At 39.6% G+C, this 19770-nt stretch overlaps 1 protein-coding gene across 1 annotated transcript in view; it reads right to left on the bottom strand.

Annotated features, from left to right (window-relative positions):
* PDSS2 (decaprenyl diphosphate synthase subunit 2) overlaps positions 1 to 19770 on the bottom strand; it is a 106599-nt gene that overhangs the window by 74186 nt on the left and 12643 nt on the right. The window contains exon 2 of the mRNA XM_048493415.1: positions 10273 to 10407. Coding sequence (XP_048349372.1) covers positions 10273 to 10407 — 135 coding nt within the window. The remainder of the gene's footprint in view (positions 1 to 10272; positions 10408 to 19770) is intronic.

Genomic DNA, 19770 nt, shown 5'->3' with positions numbered 1-19770 from the left:
TCCCAGTTGGTATGACTGTAATGTCTGTACAGGCCTACTACCACTGAAACTGGTACATGAATTTTCTTCACTGTATGTACAGATAGCACATAATCAGAAATCCTTGTAAAATGGATGGACACATGTTTCATTTATGGCAATGTAAACTCTGTACACACTTTATCTATACACTGATTAGATAGGATCCAGCAGCTTTCCAGATAAATAGAATCCAGATTCCTATCAGCTCTACCAGCATGGCCAATTGGCCATGCTGACAGAGGCTGATGGGAATTGTAGTTCCTGAACATCTGGAGAGCCGCAGGTTCCCTACCCCTGGATTAGACCATACCGTGTTATAACACACTATAAAACCTAGTCCTTAGTCACAGCTAAAACAGTAGTTTGTGTGGCAATGTGATCTCATCCCACAAGTAATAAATACTCCTAAATACTGGCAAAAATTCAAATAATGAATCCCCTGGGAAGCCAGAACACTTGAAGCTTCTAACAGGTAGAGGAGTCCTTTGGGGCTACCCTGGAATGTCAGAACTCTAGGAGAACATCCTCAGTAACAGAAATCCTACCTAATTGAAGGAAAGCTGACTTTAAATCAGTGCAAAAAGACTGAAACTAAACTTAGTAACTAAGTTCATTCATACTGTGTACATCTTAATTTACTATCATTAAATAATTAGTTTTAGAAACATAATTCTGTTTATCTCTATTTCTTTTACTCGATAGACACAATTTTGTTCATTATCCTTTTTGCTGTTTACAATTAATGGCTTTAATTCCAAGTAAAGGTAATTTTTTCTTCTAATGAACTTGATAGTGCAGACAATCTGCACCCACATACAAGACTGATTTGGCCGACAAAAGCCAACGCACAAGGAGAAGGTAGAGAGACTCCTGTATGAATATAAATTAATACAACAGGATAGGTTCTTAACCCTTGTCTTTGCATTCAGGGTAAACTGGAATAGGAAACTGGGGAAGTACCCATGATCAGGAAATGAATTAAAGTACTTGGATAATTTTTTGCTTTAAAAGAAGAACTAAAACTCATGGATCTTTATTTGTTTCGGCTGATAAATAGAAATAGTTTTTTTATTTCTGTTTGAGGAAGCAGAAGAAGACTAGACAGGTGAGCTACTCACTGAGGTGTAATAACTTGGAAGAGTTCGGCAAAATCAACATCCCCATGGCAGAACTGAAGTACCCAAGAGAACAGGCACTTTCACAATCAGGCAAGTACCGTAACAGGCACTTTTACAATCAGAAGAGGAAAATATACCTACTATGAAGAAGGATCTATTATCTCACATACATAACTGAAGTAGCAGAAAACAGGCTTTCTCAAAATGCAGCAGGCAGAATATTTCTCACTTCAAAAGATTTGAGTTGTCTCAATATTAACTGTACCCTTCCATTTGAAAGGCACGGTCCTGTCTCAGCATCATATTACATAGCAATCAATGAGAATTCATAATAAAGATGATCAAGTGTTGTGGATATGTCAGCATACATTCTGGAAACCACATTACAGCGTCTAACAAAATGGCACAACAACCAGCGTAATGCATCAATAATAAATAAACCTACAATTCCAAAATAAATTTGAATTGCTGGGACACCATTTAAACTCATTTTTAACAAACGGTGGATATAACAACATTTGATGCTAATGCTTCTTTAAAGGTTCATGATAGCTTTTGTTTACTTTTTCAAATAGTTCTGCTCTTTTAAAAACAAAAACAAACCCAGAACTGTGAATTCATATGCTGTTATTAAGGTAATGCTTTCAGTATTTGAATTATTTTGTTTTGTGATTGCTCAATGCCTTCTTTAAAGTATTATACAGTCATATATGAAAAACACCTCAGGTTTATCTGTAACCCAGATGAACACTTCTTCCTGGCATCTGAGGGGCATGCAATAGAGAAAGGATAACTTGGTCAGCTGGATGTGGGCAAACCTGGCTTCTTACAGCCCTTGATTTCTGAAATTTTGTTCATCAAACTTTACCAAATAACATGCATCCATTAATCTTGAAATCAATATTCTATTAACACCCTTTAGCAGAACAATACAAATATGGCATTCTATGTATTTTATCAATAATATTAAGTAAATTTTCTGTGTAAATCAGAAAATATTATCAATAATCAATAACATTAAGTAAATCTGGCGCAGGGTTCTTAGGAATTTGAAGCCCAATAAGTGTAGTAACCTTTTCCAAAGCAATGTGTGCTGGAATGTGTCCTTAATTTCCAGAAATCATACAAGTAACACAATGCAAGTCAGGAATCAGACACTACTGTGCTATACTTAAAAATCGCTCTTTGTAGTTCACATGAATAGAATTAATTGGAAGCACTTTCCAGCAGAATTCTATCCAGATTTTTATTCCAAGTTTGCTTTAAACCCTAGGAATATGTAATGCATTTTATTCTGACTGGATTCCTGCAGCTGTTTCCATTTCTACCCTATTTCTATGGCCCTTTCTGAATGGGCGATATACAGCGGCCCAGGGACAGCAAAAACGCCGTCCCTGGGCAGCTGTTTGATGCAGCAGCGCCGTCCTGGCCACCTGAAAGCGGTGTAAAGCCACTGCTTTTAACCTCGCAAAACAAGTGAGGTTTTTGCAATGGAGAGTCTTCCCAGCGGCGCGGTGCGAAGCGCACCGCTGGGAAGACGCTGCTTCCCCAGTCGCCTCCACTCACCGTCATGGAGGGGGCTGACCGAGAGGCGGCTCCGTGCAGAGCCACCTCTCCGGCTGGGGGGGAGTGGGGGCCGCTCACATGCTAGCATGCGAATGGTCCCAGAGCCTCCATCAGCATAAATTATACTGGTGGAGGCTTGTTTCCGCCCGTGTGCGGAAAGGGCCTATGTCTCTTTAAAACTACTCATCATACTGAATACTTTTATATTGTAAACTGAGAAATGTATGTTCAAGTTGAAGGCCACCACAGAACATGTTGAAACTCGATCTGCATATTATTGGGACGCTCAAGGTTAGATTCCATATAGGCCACTACAGCAGAAAAACCACTAGTAAGAATCCATAACCAAACAGTACTAGCGGTGTGCAACTCAGCAAAGCTGAACCAACACCCCCCCCACACACACACACACACACAATACCTTTATCAATATTTTTGGCTTCCCCATCAAATGGCAGCAATATTCAGGAGCCAAAAAAAGCAGATTCTGGAAAATGCTGCATTTTTTGGACTGCTTTGGCTGTGCAACCCTTTTTTTTAAAGGGAATCCCTCTCCCCTCCTTACTTACCTGCCAGCTGGATGAGTTCAGCATTCAACTCTGTATGCCACCTCCAAGCTCCATGTGGAACCCAGAGGTGGCTCAGGGTTGAATGTTGGGCTCGGCCTGACCGGGTCCGTCATTCAGCTCTGCACCACTGCCTCTGAAACTGACTTGTAGGCAGCAGGTGGCACATGCTCAGCTCTGCACTACCTGCTGCCTGTAAGACCAGACGTTAAGTTAGGATGAAGGTGGAATGCTTCGGGTTTAATAACACAAAAGATTTCAAAAACCTGAAAAAAGCTGGTATGGGAACCTGGCTTTTTTCAAGTTAAAAAAAATATTTCGGGTCTATTAAAGCCGAACCCAAAAAATATTGACAAAAAAGGTGTGCACACCTCTAAGCAACACACTAATTTACAATGCAATCCCATGTAGAGTTATTCTAGTCTATTTCAACTGGTTTGCACTATACTACTTTTCACGTATTGCATTACGGTTGATTTCCTGCTCCCTACTTGTAACATCATCCCTAAAAAGGGCTTTTGTCCCTTTCAAACTTTGCTTATATGTGAAGGCATTTCATTTGCAGCACTATACTACCTAGTAGACAATAACCAAATGCAGAACTATACTTTGCATGTTAGAATATTTTATAGCAAAAGGGGAAGAGCAAATCCACATGCTACTAATGATAAAAACACTACTGACTTTATGTAGTTGTTTCACCTTTCTAATCAAGATTCGTGTTCCATTACATTAAATGTTATAAATGCACAATTGCATCACAGTTGCTCTGAGCCCTTGTGGGGAGGGCAGCATACAAATCGAATTGAATCAATCAATCAATCAATCAATCAATCAATCAATCAATCAATCAATCAATTAAATGTTTTCCTGAAAACAGAAACGCACACTTTCTGAATAATGAGTTTCTACAATAAAGACCAAAGTTTATCTCTGCCACATGATAGGTTCTGGATAAGGAGAATATTAAATACCTTTGTAAATCTCAAGTAAGGCTAACAGAATTAAGAATGTTTTCCTAAATAGGGCTAGCTTAAGGACTGGTCCCCTTAAGAGGGCACAAGGAAGTAAGGATACAATTTTGCATATATTTGAAACCAATGACTACTCAATATTTATGTTAAACATGCCTATGCTGCCTTTCCACCTAATCATGGTTCACAAACCAGTGAACATAAGAAACATTACAACATTTAGACTACTAAAAATACAGTTAAAATGATAAAAGGGAGGGCCAATAACAGTCATTGGGAGTTTGTCAAACAAAACAAAAAAAAGTTTCACCTGCTGACAAAAGATGCCAATAGAGGGAGACAGACAAAGCTCCCTGAAGAGAGAGTTCCAACGTTTTGGTGCCACAACATCTAGCCTCAGATGTCTGGACAACTGAATCAGGGCCTCCAAGGATGACTGAAGTGAGCGGGTAGGTCCGAATGATGGAAGGACGTCCTTACAGTATGCTGTTCTCAGTCCATACAGGCCTTTAAATCCAGCACCCTGAATTGAGTCCAGAGGCCAACTGGAAGCCAGAGTAGATAGATCAAGACTGGTCCCAACAACCCACTCCACATAATAAGTCAAAATCACCGAAAGGGGGACTGTACTTGAGTGTATGGATGCTGCAGACCTAGGCAAGTAAAGTTGGAAAGTGACAATCAAATATACCTATAGATGGAAATGGAGCTGAATGTGGCAACAGGCATCAGTGGCAATTGCTCTGTTCTCATGCAGTGCAAAAGAATCATTGTATACTTAAAATAGCTTCTTTAATCATAAATTTGCCTATGATTTACATCTGGACTTTTAAAATCATTACTAGTATGTTATTCCCATAGATTTTAACAGTGCTTACTTCAACAAAAGTTAATCCAATCAAAGAGATGCACATTTACAAACAATGTGGGGTTGTGTGCTTGCTGTATGTAATTCACAAAAATTAAAAATTTAAAAATTATGACGGCACATCAGAAAAGAAAACTTTATACAGTAGAAAATACTCACACATATACTGAACACATGAAATAGACACTACCTCTAAAATATGGCTACCATTGTTTAGGAATACACTTGTTCTAATACAGTAAGAGAGATCCATGTGTTAAAAAAAATCCATGAATAGATCACTGTTTTTTAATTTCACCTGGCAAAGAAAAAACAGATTACCTTTGGAGAGGTGGCTGAAAACCTCCATATCCAAGAGTTGTGAGAATATGGGAAAGAAAGCTGAACAAGTAGCACAGTCTCCTACAACCAATATTACCATTCACCTTCTAGGGTCAGCCCTCCTCTGAAATGTGAGTTATGTTGTTAAAACCAACTGAGTTGGCTATCTATTTTTGTGGGCTAAGGTCTGCAAATGTATGCCTCCACTGTAAGGGTGTCAGGATTGCAACTGAGATCTGAATTGGTCTCAAATTGGCATCCATGTCATGCAGACTGAGAGACAGTCTACAGTCTTCTATAGCAATTCGCTATATCCTAACCAGGCAAGTCGCATTTATTAAAAGTAGCATGTCAAATAGTTCACAATTACCGACTATATCAATACACATTATGCCAGATGGTAATGAGCCATACACAAAGGACTATCCATCCAAAATAATCACACTATTTTCCACAGAACTGTTGAAGATGCTATGGTTTATTACACAGTATTCATTAGATATACAGTGCCAGCATTAGCAATTTTTCCTTCATTTGTATCTCATTTAAGATTCTACTACCTCCACAAGCATATTCAAATTAGCACAGAAGGTTAAAGCCATTACATTCAGGGAAGAAATTAAGCTGCATTTTATGTTATAGAAATGTGAGATCAAAGGTCTTTTAAGTCTATTTTTTTAAATATTATCCAACAGAGGGTATTAAAAAGATAACAGGAATTTGCTGAAAGGACAGCTATTGATATGTACAAAGACAGAAAATCCAAGTATAATACTAAAGATGACCACATTTAAAAAAAAAAAAACTGAGGTTGAAACACAAGCCATCAAAACTAGGCAGTGGTCAAGCCCCGATTCTGATTTTATACCATACTTATTTAACTGTAAGTTTGTATGTGCTACAATTTTCTTTTTCAAAAGCACAAACCAGAGAAAATTACTTAGTTTGATCTCACAGAAAATTAAGGGGCTGATTGCAATGATATATGCACTTGTTTTGGAATAAGACTTACAGCAATCAGTACAGCTTGTTTTTTCTTAAACCTGGCCTTAAGTATACACAGTCCCATTCATTTCAATGGGATTCAGGACTGACAGCCATACTAATATGGATTTCATATCCTTTTGTTTGAAGCCTTCTATAATCTGGCATTAATCATACAAGGTATTCTCACTGAAAAAGGTCTCCCTGATGTGGTAAATGCCATGTTACTGCAGATTCAAACAAAAGGTTCACCAGGTGAATAAAGTCATTCTGAAACAACTTTGCCACGTCAAAATGAAGAAAGAAATTGCTATAATCACAAAACATATACAAATTTGGCTTCCTATGGTATCACTAGGACTTGCTTCTAATGAACATGAACTGTGTTGAACTGCAACTATCACCAAAAGAAATCATAGTAACCAGAAACAGATAAGCTGCATAGTAAAATATCCATGTGAAAAGTGCTATATAAAAGCTGAGTATTCATTATAAAAATTTAGCAGCATTGGAATATGGGGGTTTCCTACAATATCGGCAGAATAACCCAAGACAACTAATGGTTAAAATCTCCCTCCACTGCAGATATCTCCCTCTCCCTCCACTGCAGATATCTGGAGACTGGCCATGGTCTGGGCCATAAGCTGAAGTGCAATAAAGTACAAGGACATTTGCCCTTGTTTTTTTTAAACTGTGTGGCCTTGGTCTTGAGGGGCTCACTCAGTGGACATTAGTCTAGGATGTTTTGTATTTCTGTTTATATTGTACTTTATTTAAACTTGTTTAAACTGTTCTATATGTTTGCAACCACTTTGGGTTTCAAATAAACACACTAAAATATGTCTGCACTAAAACATGTCCACCTCCATTCACTTTACTATTTTACTCCTCTCACACATATAAGCCTAGATACCTAGTGGAAACAGGCATTCCATCCTTCTCTTTGTTTGCATAGAAAATCACTGTGCTTTCAGTGTCTTAAATCAATTTTTTAAAAAAACTTGCCTGGATACAACAACCAAGGTTTACACCATGAAAAATACACAACTGTTGAAAAATTGAGCCAACAGTTACCACTGAGGGAAAAAAACCCTTTTCAAAGTCCGAAAACAACATATTCTGATTTGAAGGAAATTAGATCCAAAATGCTACTTGTAGCAAATCAAAACGAAACTGGTTGGGATTGGCTGAGAGAATGGTGTAGTGATTAAGAGCAGTGGACTCTAATTTGGAGATTAGGTATGATTCCCCACTCCTCCACATAAGAGTGGCAGACTCTTACCTGGTAAAGTGGATTTGTTTTCTTGTTCCTGCAAATGAAGCCTGTTGGGTGACCTTGGGCTAGTCATAGTTCTCTCAGAACACTCTCAGCCCCACCTACCTCACAAGGTTGGAGAGAGGAAGGGAAGGAGTATGTAAGCTGCTTTGAGATTCCTTACAGGAGAGAAAAGTGGGATATAAATCCAAACTCCTCCTATTCTTCTAATGACCACCACAATTATCAAGGCCACATATAACTTTCATAGATATATACTAGAAACAAACATTACAACTTTGCATACAAAAGAATTGGCCAATGGGCTTCTGCGTTTATGAGAATACTACAGTCCTGAAGACGATACAAGAAAGGTGCAAGGGACAATGTAAATCAAGGCACTAAGTGAATTCCTGTTATTTTATCCATTTTAGACTCAAGTCTTGAAAACTCAGTTAAAAGTTTATTTGCAATGGCTTTACAAGACAGACAGAACCAAGGTAAACAGATTCCTATTAATATGCATTGCCAATTATGTACAGACACCATCAAACCTGTGAATAGATGCTCATCTGTCCAAGTGTTTCCCTGAAATTTTCTACACAACTTTTATTTTTTTTGTGTGTGTAGGGTAAAAATATTAATAAATGCAACAATGTATGAACAAGAATGGCATACAAAAAGTGACATTTGTTTTTAAAAATCATTTCTCAAGTCAAGTGTGAACTGAATACATACACATAACAAAAATAATTTAGTATTCTAAGAATCAAATACATAATAAAGAAGACAATGAGATAAAAACTTGTCTTATCCAAGTAAAGGAAAATGTATTACATAGTCAAAGAAATTTTGCCTCTTATAACTGAGAGACCAGTTCAATTTCTCAGAGTGTGTTTCTTGAGTGTATTTTTGTAAACTATTTTGATATTAATGACATACAGTAGAACTAGTCTTATAATAGAGATAGATCAAGTTCAAAGCTGTGTAAACTTGCTTAGGAAAAATGTCACATAGTCCAATGATTTATGTCAGTAAGTCCCTTTCACAAACTTGTATGTTCAAACAGGTGTGCTGGCATAGAGTAAATCCTTTACTACTTGCATAATTTTTGAATGGATTTCATGATCAGTCACATCGTAGCATGCTCCAAAACAGCCACCATTTTGTATTACCAGATATACTATGGTAAAGACACACACTTGAAATGATTCTATGAGAAGGCAGCCTTCCATGTTTCGCAATCCAAGTGGCCTTAACAAAGCAAAAAGTTATCTCCCGAGGCTCTCTACAAATACCTTTCCTTAGATATTTATCTAAGTGATACAGAGAAAGATGCTGAATTGATAAAAGACCAACTTGTCTTGTCCAGGATTATAAGCATATCTGTAATTATTTTTTTATTTAAACTCCTAATATTTTAATTCAAATATCTATGACTGGTTGGTCCCCCTTCAAAATATTAGTGATAGTCCATTTTGGAAGGGAAAAATTACAGTAAAAGGTTTCAAGGCAAATTATTGATCAGTAAATGGCAGATCGAGCATATTACAGTAAGGCTGAGGTTAACAACTAATATAATAGAAAAGCGGGAAATGCAGCTTTTTTAAAAAAAAAATTAAGATAGGGTGACCCTACTTTGGAAAAAAAATCCAGAAGTTATTTCATGCCACTGACTCCAGCAATTGAAACTATTTTAGACATTTCTTATCTATTTCTCAACAGTATTCTACCTTATCCAAGTGCTGGTTTCCTCTGCTTCTGGCAAAATTATAAACATGTAGCAGATGGGTCCTGCTATGTACACACAATGATGCTAAACAGTTGAAGGAGATGGCAAGCTGCCTCTGAGCCAGTGCCCCTCTCACCAGGTGTGCTGCTATAATCAGCAGCAGGGAAGGGATAAAAATCCCTTCCGAGCCAAGCAACTGCTGCTGCCTCTGGAACATGATCAGCTTGATCAGATGCATTTGGGAATGTTTGTGTCAGCTATTTCCTATTAAGGCTCAATCCCTGCTAGGTTTTTTTTTAACATTTGTAAAATACTATGTGGGGCGTAAGGGAGTCCTTATCAGGGGAGCTGCTAAGTGATTTTCAGAAGAAAAAAACCCAGAAATGTATTTCTGCTTCATATGTGTCACATCTATTGTAAAGTATTTACATTCTTCTTGATATTTAGACACAAATGTATCTAACAAAGAAAGAGCTTAAGGTGGATTTAAAATAATTTAAGGTGGGTTTAAAATAATAGAAATCCAGATTCATAAGTCTGTTAAGAATATGGTTTCGGCTTTCATGTGCTTTTATTGTATACTACGTTATTAATGTTGTGTAAAATGAATGTAGGGTGGGTGCAGGTTATGCATATCCCTGAGTAGCCACAAGCACAAGCATAGTGCTAATATGCGAAAACCTTATCCTCACACTCGTCAATGTGCCCATTTTTCCCATGAAAGGTATTTCGGGGCCCTGCTACTTCCATAAAAACTATAAATTCTCAAATGTTATTAAATACATTCCTAAAGCTGCACATGACATAAAATGCAGAATAAGGAAGACAAGAGAGTACAGTTACTATCCTTTAAACCAAAAGACTTACCTAGAATATATCCCACTGATCATGTCTTTCTGACGAGGGATGTCTGCTATGTTACTGGGCCCAGCTGCCTTAGAAATAAGTAAAACCACCAGACCTCGCATCTGTAGATTGTTTCTGCTGTCATAAACAAAACTTCTGCCAAAAAGAAAATAAAAAATAACATTTCAATTTCAAATTGTATTAGTCACCTCACCTGTGAATCACTAGAAGTTGCATTAACCAACTGCCGTTAACGGGACCAAGTAGAGATACTGCTTTTTATCTAGATACAAAACATAGCTTATGATACAGCAGAGACAGCATTTTGAGAAAACATATTAAGTACCTTATGTTTTGTTTAGCTTTTTAAGTAGAAGGTAGAAATATTTTTACTTTAAATCCTTTGCAAGCGCACAGGTAATATTCCCAAAGGGCTTTGTTTTTTTTCCCTTTCCCTTTTTTCCCTTGCTTTTTTCCCTTCCCATTTATTTCAGAAGTTTGGGGATTGCTGGATTCACCCCAAACTGATCGCTATCCATCGGAAATGGGCAAAATGTGCCCAGAACGCTTTCTCCCAGCGAAACTTATGAAACAAAGGAGCCAAAACCACTCCACCAAAAAATCTACTACCTAACTAGCTTCGCCAATTCTGTTAATGCATCTGCTGATCACATTCAAATCCAAATAATGTTACATCCTAATAACCCAACCTTGTAAATCCCTGGAGCCCATAAACCCACTCAACAACTTCAGAGACTTAAAAGTATAAATATGTTATTTAGGGCATTTTTAAAAAGAAGTAAATAAAAACAGCCAGATTTCAGTATTACAATTTTTCTTAGAGAAAAATAAAATAGAACAAATAAAGTTTACCTAACTTTCCTGCTATAAAAGAAGGCAGACCAGAAGGAGTTTCAGTGATCTCCTGCTAGGAAAGTACCAAGCCCATGGCATCCTAACCAATAAAAGGCTAGGGGTAGAATGTTGCGACGACAAACTCTCCACCAATGGGCGAGCAGGACTCGTGAAGTGAGTCTTGTTCACCCATGGGTGGGTGACATGCCATCCCCTTTCCCGCCCACTTTCCCGACCCAGGAGAAACACCCCAATACTCCAGTCTGGCTGGAAGTCCGCAGCCCCACAGAAGCTCTCCCACCTCCCCCATAACCCCAATGGGTCACCCCTGGGTGCCCCCTGCTCCCCCAGCCTGAAGCTTTCCTGTGTCTCCACCCACCCTCAAGAGGTCATCCTGGGCCAGCAGAGCAGGCCCACAGAAGCCCTCCCGTTTTCTACCTTCTGCTTCAAAAGCTATACAAACCATAAGACACTTAATATATATTTTCAAAATGCTATCTCTGCTATATCAGTTTAGATGGGTAGCTTTTTCAGTCTGCAGTAGAAGAGCAAGATTCAAGTCCAGTAGCATCTTAAAGACCAACAAGCTTTGACTCTAAAGTTTATACCATGGAAAGATTTTTGGTCTTTAAAACACTACTGGCCTCAAATCTTGCTCTATATGTAAAACAAGGGATGATTTCACCTAACACTCTCTCCTTATTATAGTATTCCAGCCTAAATGGCTTTTTTTTTTGTCTATGCAGGTCCCATGCCTTGAGCATATGCTTTTGGGAAGTCAAAAGAATCTGCTGTAGTATTGCAGTGAACTTCCTTAAGTCATTCTGTTTCAGAAAAACCTATGTATTGTTGTCAAACAAAATGGCTTTTGTAAGCGAAACAGAATTTGAACTCTTACTACCATGAAATACATGCTGATATTTCACTAAAATCCTATTTTGGAGGAACAATGACATTCTATGGGGAATCATGCCTACATTGCGAACCTACAAAGAAGCAAACAGAAAAAATACCCTTGTCATGATATATTAATCAATTAAACATGAGGATTTTACAAACTGTACAGCTAATTTCAAATAAAGTCAACATTTTAACTGGAAGTTCAACCTTATGAAGTTAGAAAACAAGTTCAGTTTCTGCAGGCATTCTTAATTGGCTGAATGGAAGCATAAGTTTCAATTATTACCATATGACAGACATTAGAAAAGAATATAACACTGAAAAGATGGAGAAGGGAAGTTAATCTGTGAAGGATTCTAGTCAAATAGTTATAGCTACTAATTAGTAGCAACTCTAGATAAAGGAATGTCAGTAGACAATGTGCAAGAATCAAGAAACAGTAATTGGCAGATGTATCTGCTTACAAGCCATACTGCCCACTAATCCATTCAATTATTTATAGTCTGGGTAAGTTATCAGGGAAGTAAGAGTTGAAGTTCCTTTCAAAGCAGTAAACAAATACATTTGTGACATGTACTCTGTATTCGCCACATGAACTGCATGAGACTTCAAACAAATAAACCCTAAGGTGACCAGCCTTTACTAACTAGATGCAACTGCAGTCACTTGACATGGCTCCAGGGGTCACATTCACATTCTACCTGAATCCAAATCCCTAGAGATATTCAACCCCAAGTCACAGGTACATAAAAGCCTTCCAGATGGTGCAATTAGTCTTGATGGGTATGTAGCACAAGACAGTTGCCTCTAGGGGGGAAAAAGTTAACTGGAAGCTGCCCAAATAAAATTGGGAACTCATGCACACACTATTGTCAGAGTCAGATTCTTGTTTTAAGTCCGAGCAAAACATATTTACAAGTGTAAATATAAATATAAAACTACCAAGATTATGGTGTTGCCTGTTGTAGGATGTGCACATCGGAATTACTAAACACCGTACCCTGAAGGAAAATAAATTAGATTGGTAAAGCTATCCAGAGCAAAACTAACTTGACAGAATAATGAAAAGACTGTGGGGGAATACAATTATTCTAGCTGCTGTTCATGTGACAAAGCCTAATTTAAAGAACCTGACATAGTCACATATTTAAATACAGAGCTCTTTTTTAAAAAAATCATGTTGATCCACTGAAGGGAGGGGAAGTGAGTCTAGCTCTGAGACAAGAACACTGATATCAGACTCGCAACACCCACATAAGCAATAACATTGGCTAATAATTTATATTCTGAAAAAAATTACACTTCCTATTACTGTCCATCTGTTTTAAAGAATAAATCAAGCAAACATGAACATTCATATTAAAGCTTCACACACATAATTTGTAATGCCCAGCCATTTCAATTTTCAGCTAGAGATAAACACAGAACTCCTTAATTTCACTAACTAATTTTCACAGCTTTTAGGATAGAAAACTAAGTGGAAGCAATGAATGTTTAGGGTGTGTGGGGTTTTGTTTTTTTGTTTTTAAAGAATATTTTGAAAAGTTTACTAAATGTTTTAATTAGTCTATTTGTTTATCAAGACAATACAGAAAATAGGATGACAACTGCATTAGATTGTACCGCAGGCAGAAAAGTGGACAACAGCTTGAAAAATTCAAGTTTGATTGAAGTTTGAAATTTTATAAGCAAGTCAAACCCCGATAAATAGAATGTAGCATTAATACTTGCTTTGTATGTTACACTTGGTACACTATACATAGCTTAACACGATTTACATGTAATTGTCAAAACCACTCACAAGCAGTAATGTGCATGTGCAACTCCCATATCAGCAAGCCTGTGGAACAGAGGTCAATTCAGAAATTGTCAGTGGGACAGAGTTCAACTGATAAGAACTTCAGAAATCCCACTCCTACAAACACTATCCCTCTGCCCAGAAGAACCTCACCCAGTCACCCTTCACCCTCACCCATCAGTTCTCCAGTGATGTATGTGCTTTTGTCCCCTACCCTGCCAATACAGTCATAACTCTGGATCCCTCCATACTCTTACATGACTATGATGTCATATACTTGTAGGTCAGTTGATCCCATGCCACCACCTGGGAGTTAAAAGGTGGGCTCTAGATGTGGAAAAGCTGAGGACCACTAGTGCTTGGCTCTGAGGAATGGTTCTAAAAAAATTTAATGCTTCTTACATTTATCCAAAGAATTCCAACTGAACATGCCACAAGAAACAAGAAAGCCAAGTTTCACAAAGATGCCCTCAAGAAAGGAATGAAGTATACAATTCCAAAGGAAGCTTTTATAAACAAGTTTCACTCTCTAAAACCTAGATGGTGGTATTTTTGCTGTATTGTGGAACACTAAAGCCCAACTAGCATAGCACTATTGTCAATATCAGATAAACAGTAACTGAAGAATGAAAGATAAAGTTTACATCAGTGACAAAATACAAGTACTGCACACAGCTTACATTTAACAGTCAATATAAAATGTCTTCTCATATATTTTATGTGTGTGTTACTCATTGCTGACAGAAGAATTCAAAATTTTAAAAGGTGGAGAATTTGAACAAGTTGCCATTTGGGAAATGTTAGTTTCCACAGCAACCAGCATGACTTTCCTTATATAGCATTATAAACAGATGGTAAAGAGTGGTCATGTTTGTTTCTTTGCCAATATGTCAGTAGAAACTTCTGTACTACAGTACTGAATATCTGAATTATTCAGTAATTCAGGTATACTAGCAACAGAATTTGCCATTGTTGGGACATATAATTAAACCATTATTTTTTTCATTCATTCTTCCGAAACACTTCTGAATCTCTTTATTCATGCTATTGGGCAAAGTTTTCTAAAACTGTTCCCTTACTACATGCCATAAGGAAGATATTAATTTAAAGTATTAAATGCAAAATAAAAAATTTACCCCCAAACAAAAGGGTATATTTATATCTTTTAATATAGCATCCTTTGATAAATAACTTCCACAATTCAGAGAAGTACAAAACTGTTCAAATTCTTGCAGTGTGGCACAGAAAAGAAATACAAGATTTGTGAAATGAGATATAAGAAGACTTTGTTCTGAAATTAGCAAGGAGACAGAGTTTAACATGATTACAAGTACTTAGCTTGATACCACAGGCAGTATCTTTAAAAGTTTGACATCAACAGGCATCCTTCCATTTCATTCCCTGTATCGTTACCATCCAAAAATTAAGACCTTTTGAGAAGTTCTGATACCATCAAATAAACAATAATTGAAGAACAAGTGGCAAAGTCTGCACCAGTGACAAATTACAAATACTATTTAACAATCAATATAAAATACCTTTTCATATATTGCATGTGTGTGCACAAGCACTCAGGTCAAGCTTCAAAAACATATTGTCCTAAGCCTTGGCTCTAGCCCATGCATACCTATTGCCTACTATATGGTTGCATAACTACCATCTTTAGGAGAATCAACACTTTGGGCTTATTTTGAAGGTGTCTTCTCTCCAGGGGGACAAAGTCTTCCAGGAAAGTTTAGGTCACACGCCAATCAAGCAGGGAGGGCTTATGCAAATTTTCTGCAGGGCTCACTGACAATTGAGGGTCTGACCTCTCCAGTCTGGTAGTTCTGCCAAAGCAGAAGCTTTTGTGGGCTTAGCTCGAACAAAGGAGCTTTTGTGGGCTTAGCTCGAACAAAAAGAAAAAAATAAGAGAGTCAGTGAAAGTGCGGACAGTCTAGAACAGTGGTGGCGAACCTATGGCACGAGTGCCAGGGGTGGCACTCAGACCCCTCTCTGTGAGCATATGCACATAGTCGCCCCCACCCCGCCACACACATCTAGGCTGGCCTGGGCTGCTGGGCTCGATTATTAGCATTAAACCTAAGACCTAGTGTTGGGGAAGCAGTGTCGGTAACCCTGTTAAACCCCACTGATTTTCATGCGAAGAACTAAAGCGTGATCCTTTACCTGGGAGTAAGCTCAGTTGCTGGCAATGGGGCTTGCTTCTGAGTAAACCCTCCTAGGGTCGTGATTCACCTGTTGGAAGAGTTGCACGGTTGCTTCAAAGCAAAGCCACAACTACCACCAAGCTTACTCCCGAGTAACGAACGCCTCAGAGCCAACCATTTTTTCTAACCTAAAACGTCAGTATTCAGGTTAAATTGTTGGCACTTTGCGAAAAATAAGTGGGTTTTGGGTTGCAATTTGGGCACTCGGTCTCGAAAAGGTTCGCTATCACTGGTCTAGAAGGAGAAGAGCAGCACAAACAGTGAGGTTGCTGCCTCTCAATTTCTCAATTCAGTAGGAAAAGAAGAAAGGCCCCAGGACATTCAAGAAGGAGGAGGAGGGCAGAGACAAGCCCTAGCTGATGGAGGTTCTGGGTGGTGGAGGGAGCAGTCATGACCAGAGGAGTATGAGGGGACAGGGAATGGTGCCCGTAGGCAACCGTTCTCCGGGCACCAACCACTACACCTGGAAGTGGGGCTCAGGAGGGTGGGGGCCCCGAGCCCAGCCCCCCCCAGCTCCCGGATCCCAGTCAGCAGACCCTTCTGCCCTTCCCTCTGGGGAGAGCAGAAGAAACTGTAAGGCTCCGTCCTCATCTCCTTTGCTTTTATAAGCACAGTGGTGAAGCTTGGGGGCAGTGTCCTCGGGCTTCCTTGGCCCCGCCCACATCAATGACAACATGGGCAGGGCCGAAGGCGCTCGAAGACAATGGGGCAGCAGGACTTCCTGCTGCCTTGCCATTTTCCTGGTCATATGGGGGGCAATGTTGCATGACCAGATTAGTGGCACCCGGGGGCAGAGCGTACCCCCCATCCCTGGTCAGATACACCACTGATCATGACTGTGTGCAAGCCTGTGGAGGCCATCCTGCTGGCCAGCGAAGGGCAAGAAGCAGACTGGCCCAAAGAGGCTGACTCTGGAGGCGAGCAGAGGGCAGGCTTGCTCTTCCGCCCCACTAGGATTGGGGAGTCAGGCTGCCAGGAAGTAGTGGTGATGGAGTGGTGTGATGCCACACCACCTTAAAGACTCAAAGGGTGTCCCAGTTTGTCACCGATGCATCCCAGGCTGCAATAAAGTTCTCCACCAGGACACAAGCGGACAATGAGGTAGTGAGAAGCAACTAATGGTTGAAAAACTGGAAAGTAGGCATGATGACTAAAGTCAACCTGTTCACAGGGGCAGCCTTGAATAATGTCATAGTAGAGACTAGGGCCGTGGTGGCGAACCTTTGGCACTCCAGATGTTATGGACTACAATTCCCATCAGCCCCTGCCAGCATGGTCAATTGGCCATGCTGGCAGGGGCTGATGGGAATTGTAGTCCATAACATCTGGAGTGCCAAAGGTTCGCCACCACTGGACTAGGGAGAGAAAGAAGGCAATGCCCTCAATCTCAGGCCTCTGCTGCAAACTACTACAAAAAAAAGCGGAAACAAAAAAGCATGGTTTGTCTTCTTCTGTGCCCCCCCCCTCTCAGACAGAGACAATAGGGGGTTCTGACACAATACAGCCCATGGCAACAGGTTCAAGAATAATCAAGGATACTTCCCCCAAAACAGAACGGATTGCCCCAGGCCAAAGGCGACCAATCAGGCCCGACAGAAAGGTTGTGGGGTCACCTGTTGACTACATCCACAGGCTGAAGACAGATGCATGGGTCCTGGAGATAGCACAGAATGGCTACAAAATAAACTTCATCTCCAGGCCACCTCACTGTTTTCAAGCCTCCCTGCTTCCAAGAGACCGGTGGAAGGTGAACATTGTTTGGCAGGCAGTACAAAATTTCCTCACAACTGCAGCAATAGAGAAGGTTCCACTAGAAGCATGGGGGGAAAGGTGTCTACTAACCCCTATTTGTGGCACCAAAAAACTTGTAAAACTAAAGAGCTGGCCCTCAAACTTCTACAGGCCTAACGCTGGCACACGAGCAGCAATGGTATCCCTACATTGGATCCCGCAACATGAGTATTTCTACCTTTCTAGGATCGGTAAGAGGCCTACCTCCATGTCCCGGTACACTTGGAACACAGAAAATACCTATGTTTCTGTAGAGGAGAAGGACACTTCCAGTATCTGATCCTGCCTTTGGGCCTGTTGTCCTCCCTGAGAGTCTTCACCAAGGTTTTGGTCACCCCTGTGGCAGTTATGAGAACCTGGGGCATCCACATTTACCCTTACCTGGAAGATCACCTAAAAGGCATCAGCAATATCAATGAGTAGGATAGAAGAGTAAATGTAACAAACAGCAATGGGGTCCTGATCAACAGGGGAAAAAAATCACCTGCTGCCAACCAGAGATATTGTACACTTAGGGGCCAGGACACTCACCTCACAGGCTGTGGTGATGCCCGTGGAGGACAAGAAAAGTTTGTTGACACTACATCAGTACCCCTCGTACCACAAAAGGAGGGATGTAATGGAATCCAAGTAGCAGTGCTAGGGCCCCAGATCTCGACCATGGAGATGGTGCCTTGGGCATGTTTCACTCCAAGGACTTACAGTGGCTCTTACTTCCCTTCCGGAGGGAGATTTGCCACAAGCAACATTGGATAATTCCTCTATCAGCCACGTGGAATGAGAGTCCTTATGATAGTGTATGAAACCACAAAATCTGAGCCAAGAGAAATTCTTCCTTCTGGTCAAGCTGGCCATATTGACCACAGATGCAAGCGGGGCTGGGTGACACACTGCCAGGGGCAAAAAGATCAAGGACAGTGGTCAGGTGAAAGCAAAGCACCTACAATGAATGGAACTGGAGCAATCCACCTCACCCACGGCATTCAGGAGATCAATGGGGCACACATGGTTCACACAGACAAGAACACAGAAAAGGCTCATGTGAACTGTGAGTTCACTGCCTCTTTCTCTATATCAGTCGTTGGAGCTTTCATCTAGAGCCTCTTTCATCTGTTACTTGTGACAACAAGCTGTGATTAATTTTGAAGCATACAGGTAACCTTTCTCCACAAAGAACTCTTTTCAAAGCAAGCTAAATCTCTTTTCATTAAGCATTTAAATTTGTTTCCTTTCCCCTTCTTCCTCCAAAGCAGCCCATGAAATTATATTAGAAACAAACGAATAGATTCTAGTTTAGGATACCTGATAACACTTTAACAGAATGTAAACCCTAACTGGGAGCTGGTGTTGCTTCTGATCCATTTACCCATGCAATTAAAAAGTCACAGTAGCATTTTGGGACACTTGCCGAGATAAATTAATGTTTAGATTTAATTATGGTAATCAATTTTTTAAACAAGTATTTACTGGGAAGCAACTATATCTATCATAGTTTCTTTGAAAAAATAAACCAAAAATGAAATTAATATACATGCTATAAGTTTATGACATTTTACTTTCATTAGTAAATCTAAATCTGTTCAACCAACCAGAGTTAAGATTTCTACCTACTGCTTCTAATTTCTAAGCCAAAGTGGGGACTTCCAGGTGTTTGGTGGCTATGTCATCCTCTGGTTTACTGGTCTGTGGAATATCAAATCTTTTTTTTTGACCATCTGCTTTCTTTTTCAAAACCGGTATGTTCTAGTTGAAGAAAGATGCTGTGGACAGTGAGTAGAGAAGAAAGAACCAAGAGTAGCCTTTATACAAGGACTTATGCCTTTGATTTAGAATTCTGCCTGGTTCCTTGTCAGCCTCTTGATTTCTGATCCATTCGCTACTTAATCCTTTTTAACCACGCCAATTTTTTTCTTTCCATTCCCAATTTCGTATCTAACTTTAAAAATTCACTCTCAGAAGCAGAAC

Source organism: Sphaerodactylus townsendi, linkage group LG01, assembly GCF_021028975.2.
Source record: "Sphaerodactylus townsendi isolate TG3544 linkage group LG01, MPM_Stown_v2.3, whole genome shotgun sequence".
Taxonomy (NCBI): Eukaryota; Metazoa; Chordata; class Lepidosauria; order Squamata; family Sphaerodactylidae; genus Sphaerodactylus; species Sphaerodactylus townsendi.
Note: the sequence above shows the minus strand (reverse complement) of the source record. Positions and strands in the feature narration are given on the sequence as shown.